The sequence below is a fragment of the Limanda limanda genome, chromosome 7 (assembly GCF_963576545.1).
Source record: "Limanda limanda chromosome 7, fLimLim1.1, whole genome shotgun sequence".
NCBI lineage: Eukaryota > Metazoa > Chordata > Actinopteri > Pleuronectiformes > Pleuronectidae > Limanda > Limanda limanda.
Window position 1 is genome coordinate 1617967 of NC_083642.1, and position 20901 is coordinate 1638867.

General features: G+C 42.1%; 1 protein-coding gene, 2 long non-coding RNA genes and 2 pseudogenes across 3 annotated transcripts; 2 read left to right on the forward strand and 3 right to left on the reverse strand.

Moving 5' to 3' along the window:
* Positions 1-1494: 1494 nt before the first annotated feature.
* On the forward strand, positions 1495-2081 carry LOC133005728 (uncharacterized). The gene is made up of 3 exons (XR_009678386.1): positions 1495-1570; positions 1690-1783; positions 1875-2081. It is a non-coding gene; the product is annotated as an uncharacterized LOC133005728 (long non-coding RNA).
* A 1883-nt stretch (positions 2082-3964) lies between these two features.
* LOC133004562 (lysophosphatidic acid receptor 6-like) lies at positions 3965-4951 on the reverse strand (annotated as a pseudogene).
* A 3180-nt stretch (positions 4952-8131) lies between these two features.
* LOC133004564 (proteinase-activated receptor 3-like) lies at positions 8132-9852 on the reverse strand (annotated as a pseudogene).
* A 4488-nt stretch (positions 9853-14340) lies between these two features.
* On the forward strand, positions 14341-14932 carry LOC133005711 (uncharacterized). The gene is made up of 3 exons (XR_009678385.1): positions 14341-14405; positions 14525-14618; positions 14710-14932. It is a non-coding gene; the product is annotated as an uncharacterized LOC133005711 (long non-coding RNA).
* Positions 14933-16801: 1869 nt separating this feature from the next.
* On the reverse strand, positions 16802-17788 carry LOC133004567 (lysophosphatidic acid receptor 6-like). The gene has a single exon (XM_061074031.1). It carries the CDS (start codon positions 17786-17788, stop codon positions 16802-16804), a length of 987 nt encoding a protein of 328 aa, XP_060930014.1.
* Between the last annotated feature and the right edge of the window lie 3113 nt (positions 17789-20901).

A 20901-nucleotide genomic window follows, 5' to 3' on the forward strand; every position in this document is an offset into this window, starting at 1 on the left:
TTCACATGCAAATGACAATGCTCTGAGCTTCACAAATGCAAATCAGGATAGTTCCCCTCAGAGCAGATAACACCTTTTTCTAAGAGTAAACTAAACTATCTGGCAGCGTGAACCAGGCTGAAAATATATATAAAACCTGAAATTTTAAATTGTTCTTAAATAAGTAAGTGTGCTATAATGAATTACATTGTATACCACGAACAAAGGTCAATGCTGTCAAATTAAACAATGCACTTTATTTCAAATTTTTATTGTCATCCAAAACAATCCTGAATCTCAACCACTGTACAGAGTGGCATGATTACAGTCACTTTTTCAATTGTGCTAGTTAAATCCACAGAGGATTTTTTAACCACACCTCTACCAGCAAAGAAATGATGCTGGGTATGATCATCTGTGTCCTGTAAGCTCCAAACTTCTACTGGCTTTCCATAAAAATATCTGTCCTCCCAAAATACTGGCATCAAATTAACATGTCAATGGCAAACTAAACTGTTTTCCATGAATTATAAATGCTACCTTTTCACCACTACTTTCAAAATTGCTATGAAACATTCATTGATTTAATGATTTATTTTTTCAGTGTAATATTTAATCCCCCATGGACTGCACAGTTACAAAACACAGCAGCCGGCTGTTTGGCTACAACATACATCTCCACTCAGTTTGATTATTATTTTAAATATACAGAAGACACAATATAGAGCTGAAATTCCTTCATAATTTGAACTTCAATTGTCTTATTGTTGTTATTAAACTTTCTCAGTATTCCATTAAAACAGTCAACACTTTTATCCAAAGCGACTTACAATAAGTGCATTCAACTATAAGGTTACGAACACAGAACAGCGTGAATCATGTGTGTAAATTTACTAAACACCAGAAAAAACAAACTGGGCCTCAGTCACATACTCATCCCATATGAAGTAACCGCTGCTTTAAGATATGGAAACTGTGAAAACCTCACGTCACCCGCTCGCGTCATCAGCTGATGGACTCGTCCAATCAGAGCCTCGTAAACGCCGTGCAGCAGCGTCGATTGTCCCGCAGACAGGAAGCGGCTCGTGTTTAGCTTGTCCCGTACGAGTGACTCTGTCTTCGGGGTAAATAACTTGCTGAAGTCGACACGACGCTTTTCCCTGGAGGAGAAGATGAGTGCGTGTGGAGGCAGAGCCGCGGGCCCGGTGTGGACGAGTCGGGGCGGAGAAGACGGATGCACAGTCCCTGAGTTAAGGTAAGAGCTAAGCTAGGAGACGCCATGCTAACCACTAAGCTAACTGGTACATCTGAAAGCATGTCCGCCACTCTTTGGGATAGCGAGAAAGTTGCTAAAATACGAATACAGCATCGAGTGCTGGAGCAGATCTAGTGCATGTGTAAATATGTATGAATTACCTAACAGTTTTGTTGTAACAGTTTGTTCTCGTTAAGTTTTTTCATCAACGTGACTTTTTTCTGTATGTTTTCACAGCCTCAGCCCCCCCCCCCCACACACACACACAAACAAAGAGGAGTTAGACTGAGACGCTGAAAGTCCGGATTTAAAGTGCAGAAAATTAAGCCATTGAATGTAAGTAACTGTTTATGAATTGTTTTGGTGTTTTTTTGCTGTGGATCTTCCAACGGTGATGCAGCGCGGCTATTTCCGTTTATTAATAATAAACTCATGTTACTCGTGTTGTTTTCCAGCTGCCTGTCCATGACGTACAAAGACACACTATGAGCCAGTATGATCCGACCAGACCTTACATCAACATTGAGGAGTTGTCGGAGAAGAAAGAGGGTAAGGTTATATTCATTAAATAATTTTCCAGTTACATCTATAGCTGTATGTTGTAATTGAACTGTGCTAATTTTACTGAATGTGTTTACAGCTGATTGAAGCGGGACAGATGACATGGATCCATCCTTCCACAGCCAGGAGTGCACCGACCTGTGTCCCACACTTCATATAAGACTGGAAGCTACACTGATCTCACAGCTACACACCACAGACGTCTACACACTGGAGAAGATTCAGACAGAGTCCCACAAAGAAGTCTTGTCATTTCAAGCTTCACCTGAGTTTTTGTACAATATTTTTGCTGTATGTAAATAAAGCTTTGACTCCACATATACCTTTTTCACATTTGTTCCCTGTACAATATGTTCACCTATAACATCAAGCATCACATGAATGTTTAGTTTTAATTAACTGCAGTGCTTTTGGTAAAGGCTTACTAATAAATAATAATAAATATTAATATATACACTTTTATTATTAATATTGTGTGGGAGGGGCTTACCCCACGTGCGGAATGCTGTGACCCCACGTGTGCACTGCAATGACCCATAAGGTGACCAATAGCAACACTTCTACCAACCAATCACGAGTGACATTTAGTTTCAAGGGTCTGTGGTATCCTCCAATGGTGAGTCGAGAGAGGACTAGCCAGCGGCTGGCTCCGATTCATATGCTAATTAGATCACACGTCGCGATCGGTCCGCGCTGCGGAGCGAGCCCCCCCGCGGCTCTCTCCTTTGTTCTCCATATCCCCTTTAAGGTCCGCAAACGCCGATTGACTCAGCTTATTGTCACTGGCGAACGCCGAGGTAACATCATGGAAACAGTAGGTTACAGCAGGGGATTAGGCCTTTCCGTAGAGGTTCACTGTGACAATAATACTGCTTTTCGTCTAGTGTAACCTGTTAGCTCAGGTAACGCCGAACCGGAGAGTCAGCCTGTTTCCGGGGGACACTGACGCTGGAGTCGAGTAGCTTGCTGCGAGACGTCGTAGGGCCCCTCTGAATAATCACTACCTTCCAATGTTAACAGTGGCCTGTGTGCTTCACGCTGATTGGTGCTCCCATGGCACTGGTCTGCCGCTTCCCCTGTGTGCCCACGGCAGAGAAGTACGGCGAGAGAAAAGCGTTTCACAAAGCAAACACACAGACAGAAACACACACGAATCAAATGACTCCAAAACAAGACTATAATGCTTGTGTGTCTCGTTTATTGACACACACATTCACGCTTCTTTGCATATAAAATAAAATAAAATATATTTTTGGCACAAAGTTCAGATTGCAGTATTTAGCTTTCTGCACACCAGCGCCATCTATAGTGTAGAAACGCCACTGGAATCAATACAACATCACAACCTTCATGAGAGGAGAATTAACTACAGGGCTGTTCATCAGACAGTGTTTGTTTACTTTCATAAACAGTTTATTAAAAATAAAGAGAGAGCAGATAAAGATAATCACTGGCTGTCGGTTCATTACAGTGCTTCTTTTTTCCTCTGTTCAACGTGTAATGAGATTGTAAAACAACACAACAAATTTCGTTGCTCTGTCCTGAACCTCAGACGGCCAACACACAAAAGAAAGTGATTATCTGCAGCGGGTGAAGGAAACTTTCTGCAAAAGCTTTAGGAGACATGTGAACAAACAGTTGCCGGTATAGCTGAACTGCTCCTGCTGCTCCTGCAGATCAAAGTGTGGATGCAGAGCAAGGATGTGGATGATGAAGAGAAGGCGATGGATGCTGTTATCTGTGTATGATGTTACACACGACCAATGCACTCGTCAAGTTATTATTCATATGTGGGGTTCAGGGTCGCAGCAAAGTTTTAAATCGACTTGTTTCAACCCACTTTGAAGAACCATACATCAGTGTTTAGTCATAGCAGTAACATTATATTTAGAATCAGAGTAAATCATACAGTACTTCCTGTTTTCAATCACCAGGTCTCATCCTGCAGTCACAGTATAAGAACGGACGGAAATAAAAAGGTTTTCTACAATTGATATGTTATTTCATAATAAAACAGTGGTAGTACTGTATATGTACAGGTATCACATAGACTGCCTCACAACTTCATTAACCACGGGACCTGAAGGTGACTAGATTTGTCCTGACTGTGCAGCCAGTTCCCCCCCCTCCAGTTCCATATAAAGACAAGGAAGCAGAGTTATATTCAGGTTATATGTCTACAGGTTCTGCTTCTCGGTCCACTGCAATCGTACTAACATCTCTGCTCCTCTCCACTCGTCCACAAAGCCATGTCTTCTTCAAGCGCATCCATTTGCAGTGGCTGGTGGTGACGTAGTACAGCACGGGGTCCAGGCACGTGTTGAGGGTGACGAGGGCCATGGTGACCCGCCTGGCGTCGTAGATGCGGTTTGCGGCGGAGCAGGATGTCTTGATGACATCACTGCGTACCAGGATATAAAGCAGAAACACCAGCTGGCTGGGCAGGAAGCAGAGCAGCGTGATGGCCAGGATGGTGTGAATGACCCTTACAGATCTTTGGGCTGTTTTAGTCCTGATCATGGAGATGCGCCTCACAGCCAGCGGGTAACACACCAGGATGATCAAGGTGGGCAGCAGGGGGAATAAGATCAGGCCCAGCAGGTTGTACACCCCCGCACGCGTGTTCCACTCATGCTTGGATAAGTTCTCGAAACAAGTGTGTTTTCCAGATTGGTTGACGTTGGTTTCCAGAGGCCCCAAGAGGACGAAGACCAGCATCATCACTCCAGCTACACACCAGAGCGCCACGCACACGGCAATAGAGCACCAGGGCCTCTGCTGCCTCTGGTAGGCGTGAGGATGCACCGTGGCCATGTAGCGGTCCACACAGATACAAGTCATGAGACAGATGCTCATGTAGGTGTTGGAGTAGAACAGGACCCCAGTGATGCGGCAGGCGACGTCCCCAAACACCCAGTCGTCTTTGTTGAGGTGGTAGTGGATCCTGAAGGGCAGAGTGCAGAGGATGAGGATGTCCGCCAGGGCCAGGTTGCTGATGAACACGCTGAAGGCTGTGCGAGGGGTGATCTTGAAGGTGAAGACGAAGAGAGCAGCCAGATTTCCAGGTAGACCCACGACTAACGCCAGGATGTAGATCACTGGGAAGAAGGACTACTGATACTCCGCTGAGTTGAGGCTGCAGTTCGTCCCGTTCATGATGAACGATTGATTGGGGGGTTGTTTTGTTTGTGTGTCTGTGAAAGAAGTCAAATGAACGTGTGGGTTTTTTTTCATTCACACTGCTGCATCGCACACCGTTCGCTAACTGTAGCAACACAAACATGTTTCCATTCAGAGTTTTTCCAATTTTAGTTTCACAAAATATTGGAAATCAATATTTTACTCATCGGATCAGTCACATGTCTGATAAATGCATAAATAAATACAGAAATCAATAATAAATAGAAATAAATAAAGAAATGTATAAATAAATGTCTTAAATATATTTCCACATTTGTTTATTTCTACATTTATGTGTCCATATGTAAATGAGGTAGGAGGTCCCAAACTCAGTCTCGAGCAGGATTGGTCAACTGAGCCATACACACACACACACACAGGCCCCGGAGCTCCGCCCCCGCTACACACTCGCTGAGAGACACAAGCAGTGACTGAGACTTGAACTCGTCACCGTGAAGCAGCTGCTCAGTGACTTTGTAGAACAGTGGAAACAGTGAAAACACCGAGCTTCTCTGGTCACATCTGCTCAGAGATCAGCTGCTTCATGGGCAGCGCAGAAGTTTGTACCGGGCTGGAGTTTCTGTTTCCTCCTCCTCTCTGCTCGCTCCTTGTGCTCAGGAGAACACGAGACGTGACGCTCACAGTCAGGATTACTGACACCTTAATCATCCCAATAAAAAATAACCTGAACTAACCCTCTGAACTTGAACTAGTTCATTTTAAGTGTGAACTGGCTCAACGCTGCAAACAGCTACTGGACACCAGTCAGCATTGAAAGGCAGAAGTAGAAGGGCTGGATCATTACACTCCTATGACCAATCCTGTATGAGACTGCGGTTAGGCCCGCCTTTCTCATTAGCATACGGACACATATATGTGGAAATGAATGAATGTGGAAATAAATAAATGTGGAAATATATTTAAGACATTTATTTATACTTTTCTGTATTTATTTCTGTATTTATTTAATTATTTCCTTATTTATTTATATTTGTATTTATTTATACATTTATTTATTTATTTATATTTAAGTCATGTATGATCCTCTATACTTATCACGTGCTGTGAAAAAGTATTTACCCCCTTCCTGATTTTGTATTTTTTTGCATTTTTGTCACACTTAAATGATTCAGATCATAAAACAAATTTTAATATTAGACAAAGATTATTAAGTAAATACATAATGCTGTTTTTAAATGATGATTTCATTTATTAAGGGGAAAAATCTATCCAAACCTACTTGGCCCTCTGTGAAAAAGTAAATGCCCCCTTAACCTAATAACTGGTTGTGCCAACCTAAAAAAATGTGGTTAATCAGAGTTCATTCATGATTTATCAAGGGGGGCAGTTACTTTTTCACATAGGCCCAGGTAGGTTTGCATAGCTTATTTCCCTTTATAAATGAAATCATCATTTAAAAACTGCATTTTGTATTTACCCGGGTTATCTTTGTCTAATATTAGAATTTGTTTGATGATGATCTGAAACATTTAAGTGTGACAAATATGAAAACAAATAAGAAACCAGGAATGGGGCAAATGTTTTTTCACAACACTGTATATCTGTTTTGTTCAGGTATAAACTATCATGGACTTTTTTTACACTGCACACAACACATTGTCCTGTATTTGTTACAGAGTTTTTATCCAAAAAGAGTGAAGTGAAGTAACCGGAAGAAAATACTGACACAAATAAATGCAACACTTCCTCTATTGGTGTTTGTGAGACAATAGATGTTTTATCTTACTGCTTTTATATTAGATGTTAAACCTCTGTGACTCTCCCCTTCATTCCAGGAGCTGTTTCTAAGAAGGTAAACGTGCGTTGTGAAAAATAAACCCAGACTAAATAGAGCAATAAACAAAGTATTTTGACATTAAACAAAGTCACTTACCTAGTTCTTGAGAGTCTGATCTCCAAATGTAGAAAGCAACACCCGAGATTGTTGTGCTGCTGCGTTATCACCGTGCTGCTGCTCTCTGCGTTGTGTAGACCATGCAGCTCTTTGCTCAGGCTTCTTAATTTTCTTAAGAAGCCTGCATGACGCACTGTATGACGAAAGGAGCAGGAAACCATTGCATGATATGAGGTTCACCTCATATCATGCAATGGCAGTGTTACAATGAGAGATGTTTGGACGTGTGTTTAGATTACTATTAATCTGCTTTGAGAGTGAAGTTTAAAGAAAAAAAACTTTGCCTCGAAGTTTGACAGCACCACAAACTGGAGCCTCCAAAAATTATCTTACAGTTGAATCAACCCAACATCACAACCTTCATGAGGGAGGATTTACTACAGGGCTGTTCATCAGACAGTGTTTGTGAACTTTCATAAACAATTCATTAGAAATAAAGAAAAGCAGAGAAAAGCCATCCTTATTTAAAGTTTGATAGAGAATAAAAGCTGCAGACCGAGACACTTTAGTTTAACTAGGAGGCTTTAACAAGAAAGGATGGATATTTGAGATCGTGTTCATAGTGCATATTCAAGCCTATACCTTCCTTTTCCCAACCTTTCCAACCGGCTACACGATCTGTATGATAATTTCTCGATGTGCACAAAGAGGTCACACATGCTTCACATTTTATTTTTTATACCAGGCCCTTGGTTCATTGTGATTTCCACACGTAAGAAAAAACTCTTTTTTTTGTTGTTTTATAACCAGTGTTGGGAAATGTTTTTTGTGGAACCACAGGCCTCCTTTTCGGCCTACATGTACTGAAGACAGCATGTTTCTTTGTTCTTAAGAAAGCCAAGGAACTCACTCTCCCAGAATGCTTCAGGTCCTTTTGTTCCAGCAGTTTCACCCAGAGGTGTGAAAAAGCCACCAGTGTCAACTCCAATTGGTCACTCTGGCCCCATGACCTGTGAGGTCAGCCATTTTGCAGAGTTCTATTTATTCTGTTTTAAGTTTATAATATAAAATGACATTGCTTTAACATGAGACATGTTGATTGTTAACGTCTGCTTGCTGTAGACTCATTACAAGACACAACCGCACAAGATAAAAAAAATCAGAAGCCTGTTTTCGATCCGTCCCTTTATGTTGATGTAAAATGACAATTTTAATAAACATTTTTGTATCTTTAAGTCTCCAGTTCCATATATAGACAAGGAACCAGAGTTATATTTAAGTTATATGTCTACAGGTTCAGCTCACTCGCTCCTCTCCACTCGTCCACACAGCCATGTCTTCTTCAAGCGCCTCCATTTGCAGTGGCTGATGGTGACATAGTACAGCACGGGGTCCAGGCACGTGTTGAGGGTGACGAGGGCCGTGGTGACCAGCCTGGCATCGTAGATGCGGTTGGCGGTGGACCAGGATGTCTTGATGACATCCCTGCGTTACAGGAGGTGCAGCAGATTGGCCACGTGGCTGGGCAGGAAGCAGAGCAGCGTGATGGCCAGGATGGTGTGAATGACCCTCAAGGCTCTTTGGGCTGTTTTAGTCCTGATCATGGAGATGCGCCTCACAACCAGCGGGTAACACACCAGGATGATCACAGTTTGCAGCAGGGATCAGAAGATCAGGCCCAGCAGGTTGTACACCCCCACACGCGTGTCCCACTCGTGCTTGGATACGTTATCGAAACAACTGCAGCCTTCAGATTGGTTGACTTTGGTTTCCAGAGGCCCCAAGAGAACGAAGACCAGCATCGCCACTCCAGCTACACACCAGAGCGCCACGCTCACTGCCAGAGAGCGCCAGGGCCTCTGCTGCCTCTGGTAGGTGTGAGGATGCACCGTGGCCATGTAGCGGTCCACACAGATACAAGTCATGAGACAGATGCTCATGTAGATGTTGGAGTAGAACAGGACCCCAGTGATGCGGCAGGCGACGTCCCCAAACACCCAGTGGTTCCTGTTGAGGTGGTAGTGGATCCTGAAGGGCAGAGTGCAGAGGATGAGGATGTCCGCCAGGGCCAGGTTGCTGATGAACACGCTGAAGGCTGTGCGAGGGGTGATCTTGAACATGAATACATATATGAACTAAAGCCATAGACTATATATAATCGACGTAGGATGCTTGACGTCACCCATCGGCTGAGTGAAGACTGAGAGGAGGCTGCATGCTACCAGACGTGGCTGCTAACCGGCTAGCGCTGCAGTGTTGCTGCTTCAGGATGGTCCTGATCTTCACAACAAACTCACTAGAGGTAAGTAACCTTGAAACTACACAAAAAAACCTATTGCTTTATCAATTATCATAATCAAATGCTTACATGCCTCAAGTGATTTTTAATACGTAATTGTTAAAAAGGTTAACGTTTATTTAATGTGTAATGAACAGATTGAAGCAAATTAACTTCATTACTAGAGAGTTGTGTTTGGTTGTGACTTGATTTTAATTTTAATAAATTAAGTTAATATCAATACGCTACATGTAAATTAGACAGTTTAGAGAAGATTATAATCTCCACACACCAGTGTTGTAAACAGTTCTATTTATTACATAATTATGATTTCTCTCTGAGAGAAGTGGAGACTTGATGTGGACTGTTTTCAACAGCTCTGTGGGAGATTATCACCTTGAATATTAAAGATGAGGTAGAAATACATTTTATCTATTTGTACAATGTTTTGTTTCTTTCAGTACATTACATTTCATTTAGCTGATGCTTTTATCCAAAGCGACTTACAATATGTGCATTCAACCATGAGGGTACAAACCCAGAGCCCAGTACATCGGTTCTGTCTAAAATCTGTGGTGCTTCCACCTGCTGAACATAGAATAAACTGTAAGAACCAGTCTTTGCTGGAACATACAAAACATTCTTTTAAAGTGAGTTTCTTCTTCTCATTAGATGAAGCACTGCACCCCCTGATGTCTTCAGCAGCAACATGGTGGAGATCGGAAGCTTCAGGCTGGTCAACATGAGGACGACATGCACCAGTTGTGCAGATCACCTGCAACTGTTTTGGCAATCATTGCTAAGTGTCATGGATAATATAATTAATGTATATATTCATTATATATTATATATTCAAATGAACACTTATTAGAGCAATGTTTATCTTTTGCTTCCTGATTTGATACACTTTAGATAAGAACCAGTGTTTTATTTTTCTTCTTTGCCATAAGAGACAGAACACGGTCAGCACAGCTGTGTCCTTCAGGCTCGTCCGTACCTAATAAAATAATAGGAAACATAAAAGTATGGCATTATTGTAGAGGAAGTGTTACTTATGAACAAAGCTTGTATCCTTATTTTCTGTGGATATTCAACTACTGATTTTGAATATGGTTTTGTATTAAACTGTGCACTACCAAGACAATGAATGTAATGTATGGAGTTCTACCACATGATTAGTATTGCATATATTATTTAATACATTATGTATTATGTGCAATACTTTACTTTGAATGTTTGTAAGTGATGAAAACATGTCTGTACCTGGAGTCAGTGTTGAAGTGATGACTCAGTGTTCAGTCTGGTTGGATTCCAGTTGTCTCATGTTGGACATCCTAGAGCAGGGGTCGGCAACCTTTTTTCACAATAAGTGCCAATCTGAAATGTTCTTGTTAATTAGTGTGCCATATCAACATTATTTTTAACATTAAGTTTTATTATATAACAACATTCACAACAGACATGTCATTTTTTTCTATCCATATTGGCTATATATATATAGAACACTTAAAATAATATGTTTCTCATTATGACAATAGGTTTGTCATTAACCCCGCCAACCACACTCATATTAATAATTTCCCCACCCCATGACATATTGCACTGACACCATTTCAAAACACTGCTTTCAGTAACTCATTAACAAGTATTGCATTGGAATTGTCAAAAGTGGACAAAAGCAGATCAAACACCTAAACAGTACTAGGGCTATACAAGAATGTGACCTCATGAAAACATCAACATCTGAGTCAGAGAAAAAGAGGTGCACAAACAGCAACATATACAAACACATGTGTAGGGCCTGCAACAAATACAATTATGCCTATCAGTGGGCTCCCTGACCTTGCTTTCCTTTGCTGAGCTCCATTACCTGGGGGTTGTAGTTAGGGACTTTAAGTTGCACACATGCTTCGGAGTGGTCAGTGGGAGGGGCTGAGCAGTGAGCCATGCGATAGCTTGCTTCGGTCCCGTGGTTTTTGGCAGTGGCAAATATTTTCAGACAGTTGGCCTGCTTCTCATACCTGGACACTGCATGCCTGATGGATCCTCCCTTGTCTGCCTGGTCTTTGAAAGTTTTTTCGTGCTTGGTCTCAAAGTGGCGCTTAACGCTGGACGTTCGGCAAACCATATTTTCTAAACATAAAGTGCACACAGCACGGTCCTTATTAAAAACGAATCCATAGTCTTCTTCCCATGAGGGCTGAAATGCCCGGGCCTTCAGTTTTTTAGACAGGGGATATGCCATCGCTATTACACCTGAGCGGCTGCACTTCGCAGAGATTCATGCGGGACACTGTAAGCACTAGCGAGCAGTGCCGGATGGGAGGCTTCTTCTTATTATTATTTAATGGCGATTGGCATCCAGCATATGGTGCAATACTGGCCCCTAGCGGCTGGGAGGTGTTAATACAGGCTGCGTGACGGCAAAACCTTTTAACATTTCTTTAATAGGAAATCGACTGCATGCCAATCATTGGCACGCGTGCCTAGGGTTGCCGACCCCTGTCCTAGAGGATCAGTCAACACAAATAAACAGATATAGAAAGTCATACATGTGCCATGTTAACTCCTTAACAGGTGTTGAGTCGGATTTTGAGGTGGACACCATTGTTTCTTATACTCTAAACATGTTGCACTTTGTTTAATATGCACACCTAACTTGTTTATTTTGAAAAGGGGTTAAATAGATACTTTGATATCTTTTTGAGTTGCACTGCTGACTTAACTTATAAGCCCTCTTTTTTATTTATTTTTTATCACGTTGGAGTTGCTAGTTTAAACCTACAGTTTTGCACTTTAATATTTGAGCCTTTGTTTACATTTTGTTTTGTGCTGCATTAACATAGCAGTCAGGCCTCTTATTTCAGAAACAATGAACCGTAACAGTTTGGTTACCAATAAAAGGTAAGCCTACTACTTCTTTGCTTTCAGCCAGCTACTCAAACAGACAAGCAACAAAATAACAAACAAACAAAATACACAGGCAAGTGTCGGCCTACTTTGAAATAAATTAAACACAGAACTTTGTAGGGCTATTTGAGTCCTCCTCATATTTGTGGAAAATGTATGAAATAAGAAGTACCCTATTTTTAAATAAATAAAACCAAATAGCTGCAGCCTAATCGTGTAACGGACTAGGTTTATGTTTATGTTTGGTTTTGACGTATGTTCAGTAAAACACTGTGTTGAAGGAGCGTTCTGATGTCTGACGGTCAGTGAAGGTGACGTATGTTCAGTAAAACACTGTGTTGAAGGAGCGTTCTGATGTCCGAGGGTCAGTGAATGGGTCTGGGTGGGACATGTGACTGTTTGGACCAATAGGATGGTTGCTTGGAGATCGGGGCCATGTCTCTGATCGGGGCTCAATGAGGAAGTGAAGTGTTGTTGATGTGCGCGAGTGACGGATTTATTTTTTTTTTTTTAAATAAAAAAAACAATCGACGCTTAGCCTGGCGGGGGGGGGGGGGAAGCCTGGCGGCCCGCCAGGCCTATACAGTACTGGGGGAAACCCTGCGTATTATTCATCCGATGTGAGTGAACCTCTCCACAGACTAGGGTGGTGTTCACTGACGGGGGTAGCACTGCATGAAAAGAAGCGTTTGTGTCAATCTGTGTCGCAGGAAAGTGTTGGCACATCCTTCGGTTAACGACTTTCACACGTATCTGCAGGCAGCAAAGGAAACTCTCAAGATTCCTGCAGTTGTCAAGCCTGAGAGCTGTTGTAAGGTGACCCCCCTGCTCCTACGCCTAGAGGACGCTTTCACATGCAAATGACAATGCTCTGAGCTTCACAAATGCAAATCAGGATAGTTCCCCTCAGAGCAGATAACACCTTTTTCTAAGAGTAAACTAAACTATCTGGCAGAGTGAACCAGGCTGAAAATATATATAAAACCTGAAATTTTAAATTGTTCTTAAATAAGTAAGTGTGCTATAATGAATTACATTGTATACCACGAACAAAGGTCAATGCTGTCAAATTAAACAATGCACTTTATTTCAAATTTTTATTGTCATCCAAAACAATCCTGAATCTCAACCACTGTACAGAGTGGCATGATTACAGTCACTTTTTCAATTGTGCTAGTTAAATCCACAGAGGATTTTTTAACCACACCTCTACCAGCAAAGAAATGATGCTGGGTATGATCATCTGTGTCCTGTAAGCTCCAAACTTCTACTGGCTTTCCATAAAAATATCTGTCCTCCCAAAATACTGGCATCAAATTAACATGTCAATGGCAAACTAAACTGTTTTCCATGAATTATAAATGCTACCTTTTCACCACTACTTTCAAAATTGCTATGAAACATTCATTGATTTAATGATTTATTTTTTCAGTGTAATATTTAATCCCCCATGGACTGCACAGTGACAAAACACAGCAGCCGGCTGTTTGGCTACAACATACATCTCCACTCAGTTTGATTATTATTTTAAATATAAAGGAGACACAATATAGAGCTGAAATTCCTTCATAATTTGAACTTCAATTGTCTTATTGTTGTTATTAAACTTTCTCAGTATTCCATTAAAACAGTCAACACTTTTATCCAAAGCGACTTACAATAAGTGCATTCAACTATAAGGTTACGAACACAGAACAGCGTGAATCATGTGTGTAAATTTACTAAACACCAGAAAAAATAAACTGGGCCTCAGTCACATACTCATCCCATATGAAGTAACCGCTGCTTTAAGATATGGAAACTGTGAAAACCTCACGTCACCCGCTCGCGTCATCAGCTGATGGACTCGTCCAATCAGAGCCTCGTAAACACAGTGCAGCAGCGTCGAGTGTCCCGCAGACAGGAAGCGGGTCGTGTTTAGCTTGTTCCGTACGAGTGACTCTGTCTTCGGGGTAAATAACTTGCTGAAGTCGACACGACGCTTTTCCCTGGAGGAGAAGATGAGTGCGTGGGAAGCAGAGCCGCGGGCCCGGTGTGGACGAGTCGAGGCGGAGAAGACGGGCGCACAGTCCCTGAGTTACGGTGAGCTAGAGCCGCCATGCTAACCACTAAGCTAACTGGTACATCTGAAAGCATGTCCGCCACTTTGGGATAGCGAGAAAGTTGCTAAAATACGAATACAGCATCGAGTGCTGGAGCAGATCTAGTGCATGTGTAAATATGTATGAATTACTTAGATAACAGTTTGTTCTCGTTAAGTTGCAACGTGACTTTTCTGTATGTTTTCACAGCCTCAGCCACCCCCCCCCCACACACACAAACAAAGAGGCGTTAGGCAGAGACGCTGAAAGTCCGGATTTAAAGTGCAGAAAATGAAGCCATTGAATGTAAGTAACTGTTTATGAATTGTTTTGGTGTTTTTTTGCTGTGGATCTTCTAACGGTGATGCAGCGCGGCTATTTCCGTTTATTAATAATAAACTCATGTTACTCGTGTTGTTTTCCAGCTGCCTGTCCATGACGTACAAAGACACACTATGAGCCAGTATGATCCGACCAGACCTTACATCAACATTGAGGAGTTGTCGGAGAAGAAAGAGGGTAAGGTTATATTCATTAAATAATTTTCCAGTTACATCTATAGCTGTATGTTGTAATTGAACTGTGCTAATTTTACTGAATGTGTTTACAGCTGATTGAAGCGGGACAGATGACATGGATCCATCCTTCCACAGCCAGGAGTGCACCGACCTGTGTCCCACACTTCATATAAGACTGGAAGCTACACTGATCTCACAGCTACACACCACAGACGTCTACACACTGGAGAAGATTCAGACAGAGTCCCACAAAGAAGTCTTGTCATTTCAAGCTTCACCTGAGTTTTTGTACAATATTTTTGCTGTATGTAAATAAAGCTTTGACTCCACATATACCTTGTTCACATTTGTTCCCTGTACAATATGTTCACCTATAACATCAAGCATCACATGAATGTTTAGTTTTAATTAACTGCAGTGCTTTTGGTAAAGGCTTACTAATAAATAATAATAAATATTAATATATACACTTTTATTATTAATATTGTGTGGGAGGGGCTTACCCCACGTGCGGAATGCTGTGACCCCACGTGTGCACTGCAATGACCCATAAGGTGACCAATAGCAACACTTCTACCAACCAATCACGAGTGACATTTAGTTTCAAGGGTCTGTGGTATCCTCCAATGGTGAGTCGAGAGAGGACTAGCCAGCGGCTGGCTCCGATTCATATGCTAATTAGATCACACGTCGCGATCGGTCCGCGCGGTGGAGCGAGCCCCCCCGCGGCTCTCTCCTTTGTTCTCCATATCCCCTTTAAGGTTCGCAAACGCCGATTGACTCAGCTTATTGTCACTGGCGAACGCCGAGGTAACATCATGAAAACAGTAGGTTACAGCAGGGGATTAGGCCTGTCCGTAGAGGTTCACTGTGACAATAATACTGCTTTTCGTCTAGTGTAACCTGTTAGCTCAGGTAACGCCGAACCGGAGAGTCAGCCTGTTTCCGGGGGACACTGACGCTGGAGTCGAGTAGCTTGCTGCGAGACGTCGTAGGGCCCCTCTGAATAATCACTACCTTCCAATGTTAACAGTGGCCTGTGTGCTTCACGCTGATTGGTGCTCCCATGGCACTGGTCTGCCGCTTCCCCTGTGTGCCCACGGCAGAGAAGTACGGCGAGAGAAAAGCGTTTCACAAAGCAAACACACAGACAGAAACACACACGAATCAAATGACTCCAAAACAAGACTATAATGCTTGTGTGTCTCGTTTATTGACACACACATTCACGCTTCTTTGCATATAAAATAAAATAAAATATATTTTTGGCACAAAGTTCAGATTGCAGTATTTAGCTTTCTGCACACCAGCGCCATCTATAGTGTAGAAACGCCACTGGAATCAATACAACATCACAACCTTCATGAGAGGAGAATTAACTACAGGGCTGTTCATCAGACAGTGTTTGTTTACTTTCATAAACAGTTTATTAAAAATAAAGAGAGAGCAGATAAAGATAATCACTGGCTGTCGGTTCATTACAGTGCTTCTTTTTTCCTCTGTTCAACGTGTAATGAGATTGTAAAACAACACAACAAATTTCGTTGCTCTGTCCTGAACCTCAGACGGCCAACACACAAAAGAAAGTGATTATCTGCAGCGGGTGAAGGAAACTTTCTGCAAAAGCTTTAGGAGGCATGTGAACAAACAGTTGCCGGTATAGCTGAACTGCTCGTGCTGCTCCTGCAGATCAAAGTGAGGATGCAGAGCAAGGATGTGGATGATGAAGAGAAGGCGATGGATGCTGTTATCTGTGTATGATGTTACACACGACCAATGCACTCGTCAAGTTATTATTCATATGTGGGGTTCAGGGTCGCAGCAAAGTTTTAAATCGACATGTTTCAACTCACTTTAAAGAACCTTACATCAGTATTTAGTCATAGCAGTAACGTTATATTTAGAATCAGAGTAAATCATACAGTACTTCCTGTTTTCAATCACCAGGTCTCATCCTGCAGTCACAGTATAAGAACGGACGGAAATAAAAAGGTTTTCTACATTTGTTATGTTATTTCATAATAAAACAGTGGTAGTACTGTATATTTACATGTATCTCATAGACTGCCTCACAACTTTATTAACCACAGGACCTGAAGGTGACTAGATTTGTCCTGACTGTGCAGCCAGCCCCCCCCCCCCTCCAGTTCCATATAAAGACAAGGAAGCAGAGTTATATTCAGGTTATATGTCTACAGGTTCTGCTTCTCGGTCCACTGCAATCGTACTAACATCTCTGCTCCTCTCCACTCGTCCACACAGCCATGTCTTCTTCAAGCGCATCCATTTGCAGTGGCTGGTGGTGACGTAGTACAGCACGGGGTCCAGGCACGTGTTGAGGGTGACGAGGGCCATGGTGACCCGCCTGGCGTCGTAGATGCGGTTTGCGGCGGAGCAGGATGTCTTGATGACATCCCTGCGTACCAGGATATAAAGCAGATACACCAGCTGGCTGGGCAGGAAGCAGAGCAGCGTGATGGCCAGGATGGTGTGAATGACCCTTACAGATCTTTGGGCTGTTTTAGTCCTGATCATGGAGATGCGTCTCACAGCCAGCGGGTAACACACCAGGATGATCACGGTGGGCAGCATGGAGAATAAGATCAGGCCCAGCAGGTTGTACACCCCCACACGCGTGTTCCACTCGTGCTTGGATAAGTTCTCGAAACAAGTGTGTTTTCCAGATTGGTTGACGTTGGCTTTCAGAGGCCCCAAGAGGACGAAGACCAGCATCATCACTCCAGCTACACACCAGAGCGCCACGCACACGGCAATAGAGCACCAGGGCCTCTGCTGCCTCTGGTAGGCGTGAGGATGCACCGTGGCCATGTAGCGGTCCACACAGATACAAGTCATGAGACAGATGCTCATGTAGGTGTTGGAGTAGAACAGGACCCCAGTGATGCGGCAGGCGAAGTCCCCAAACACCCAGTGGTCTCCGTTGAGGTGGTAGTGGATCCTGAAGGGCAGAGTGCAGAGGATGAGGATGTCCGCCAGGGCCAGGTTGCTGATGAACACGCTGAAGGCTGTGCGAGGGGTGATCTTGAAGGTGAAGACGAAGAGAGCAGCCAGATTTCCAGGTAGACCCACGACTAACGCCAGGATGTAGATCACTGGGAAGAAGGAGTACTGATACTCCGCTGAGTTGAGGCTGCAGTTCGTTTCGTTCATGATGAACAATTGATTGGGGGGTTGTTTTGTTTGTGTGTCTGTGAAAGAAGTCAAATGAACGTGTGGGTTTTTTTTCATTCACACTGCTGCATCGCACACCGTTCGCTAACTGTAGCAACACAAACATGTTTCCATTCAGAGTTTTTCCAATTTTAGTTTCACAAAATATTGGAAATCAATATTTTACTCATCGGATCAGTCACATGTCTGATAAATGCATAAATAAATACAGAAATCAAAAATAAATAGAAATAAATAAAGAAATGTATAAATAAATGTCTTAAATATATTTCCACATTTGTTTATTTCTACATTTATGTGTCCATATGTAAATGAGGTAGGAGGTCCCAAACTCAGTCTCGAGCAGGATTGGTCAACTGAGCCATACACACACACACACACACAGGCCCCGGAGCTCCGCCCCCGCTACACACTCGCTGAGAGACACAAGCAGTGACTGAGACTTGAACTCGTCACCGTGAAGCAGCTGCTCAGTGACTTTGTAGAACAGTGGAAACAGTGAAAACACCGAGCTTCTCTGGTCACATCTGCTCAGAGATCAGCTGCTTCATGGGCAGAGCAGAAGTTTGTACCGGGCTGGAGTTTCTGTTTCCTCCTCCTCTCTGCTCGCTCCTTGTGCTCAGGAGAACACGAGACGTGACGCTCACAGTTACTGACACCTTAATCATCCCAATAAAAAATAACCTGAACTAACCCTCTGAACTTGAACTAGTTCATTTTAAGTGTGAACTGGCTCAACGCTGCAAACAGCTACTGGACACCAGTCAGCATTGAAAGGCAGAAGTAGAAGGGCTGGATCATTACACTCCTATGACCAATCCTGTATGAGACTGCGGTTAGGCCCGCCTTTCTCATTAGCATACGGACACATATATGTGGAAATGAATGAATGTGGAAATAAATAAATGTGGAAATATATTTAAGACATTTATTTATACTTTTCTGTATTTATTTCTGTATTTATTTAATTATTTCCTTATTTATTTATATTTGTATTTATTTATACATTTATTTATTTATTTATATTTAAGTCATGTATGATCCTCTATACTTATCACGTGCTGTGAAAAAGTATTTACCCCCTTCCTGATTTTGTATTTTTTTGCATTTTTGTCACACTTAAATGATTCAGATCATAAAACAAATTTTAATATTAGACAAAGATTATTAAGTAAATACATAATGCTGTTTTTAAATGATGATTTCATTTATTAAGGGGAAAAATCTATCCAAACCTACTTGGCCCTCTGTGAAAAAGTAAATGCCCCCTTAACCTAATAACTGGTTGTGCCAACCTAAAAAAATGTGGTTAATCAGAGTTCATTCATGATTTATCAAGGGGGGCAGTTACTTTTTCACATAGGCCCAGGTAGGTTTGCATAGCTTATTTCCCTTTATAAATGAAATCATCATTTAAAAACTGCATTTTGTATTTACCCGGGTTATCTTTGTCTAATATTAGAATTTGTTTGATGATGATCTGAAACATTTAAGTGTGACAAATATGAAAACAAATAAGAAACCAGGAATGGGGCAAATGTTTTTTCACAACACTGTATATCTGTTTTGTTCAGGTATAAACTATCATGGACTTTTTTTACACTGCACACAACACATTGTCCTGTATTTGTTACAGAGTTTTTATCCAAAAAGAGTGAAGTGAAGTAACCAGAAGAAAATACTGACACAAATAAATGCAACACTTCCTCTATTGGTGTTTGTGAGACAATAGATGTTTTATCTTACTGCTTTTATATTAGATGTTAAACCTCTGTGACTCTCCCCTTCATTCCAGGAGCTGTTTCTAAGAAGGTAAACGTGTGTTGTGAAAAATAAACCCAGACTAAATAGAGCAATAAACAAAGTATTTTGACATTAAACAAAGTCACTTACCTAGTTCTTGAGAGTCTGATCTCCAAATGTAGAAAGCAACACCCGAGATTGTTGTGCTGCTGCGTTATCACCGTGCTGCTGCTCTCTGCGTTGTGTAGACCATGCAGCTCTTTGCTCAGGCTTCTTAATTTTCTTAAGAAGCCTGCATGACGCACTGTATGACGAAAGGAGCAGGAAACCATTGCATGATATGAGGTTCACCTCATATCATGCAATGGCAGTGTTACAATGAGAGATGTTTGGACGTGTGTTTAGATTACTATTAATCTGCTTTGAGAGTGAAGTTTAAAGAAAAAAAACTTTGCCTCGAAGTTTGACAGCACCACAAACTGGAGCCTCCAAAAATTATCTTACAGTTGAATCAACCCAACATCACAACCTTCATGAGGGAGGATTTACTACAGGGCTGTTCATCAGACAGTGTTTGTTTACTTTCATAAACAATTCATTAGAAATAAAGAAAAGCAGAGAAAAGCCATCCTTATTTAAAGTTTGATAGAGAATAAAAGCTGCAGACCGAGACACTTTAGTTTAACTAGGAGGCTTTAACAAGAAAGGATGGATATTTGAGATCGTGTTCATAGTGCATATTCAAGCCTATACCTTCCTTTTCCCAACCTTTCCAACCGGCTACACGATCTGTATGATAATTACACGATGTGCACAAAGAGGTCACACATGCTTCACATTTTATTTTTTATACCAGGCCCTTGGTTCATTGTGATTTCCACACGTAAGAAAAAACTCTTTTTTTTGTTGTTTTATAACCAGTGTTGGGAAATGGTTTTTGTGGAACCACAGGCCTCCTTTTCGGCCTACATGTACTGAAGACAGCATGTTTCTTTCTTCTTAAGAAAGCCAAGGAACTCACTCTCCCAGAATGCTTCAGGTCCTTTTGTTCCAGCAGTTACACAGAGAGGTGTGAAAAAGCCACCAGGGTCAACTCCAATTGGTCACTCTGGCTCCATGACCTGTGAGGTCACCGGGGCCTATATACGACCAAGACTCCCTCTCCTCATTCTCTTTCCATCAACCCACCGAGGAGGCAAGGTGCCCAGCCATTTCTCCTGCATCGCAGAGTGAAGGGCCTGGCTGCTCCAGCACATCTTCTCTTCCAATCTACAAGAGGAGAGCAAAGGTCTAGCTTCCAGCTCATCTTCTCAAGGAAACCTCATCTCAAATCAAGCTTTTCCAAACTC

What these genes read in the sequence shown, in the direction of transcription:
- LOC133004567 (XM_061074031.1), bottom strand. Translation starts at nt 17,788, where the DNA reads ATGAACGAAACGAACTGCAGCCTCAACTCAGCGGAGTATCAGTACTCC.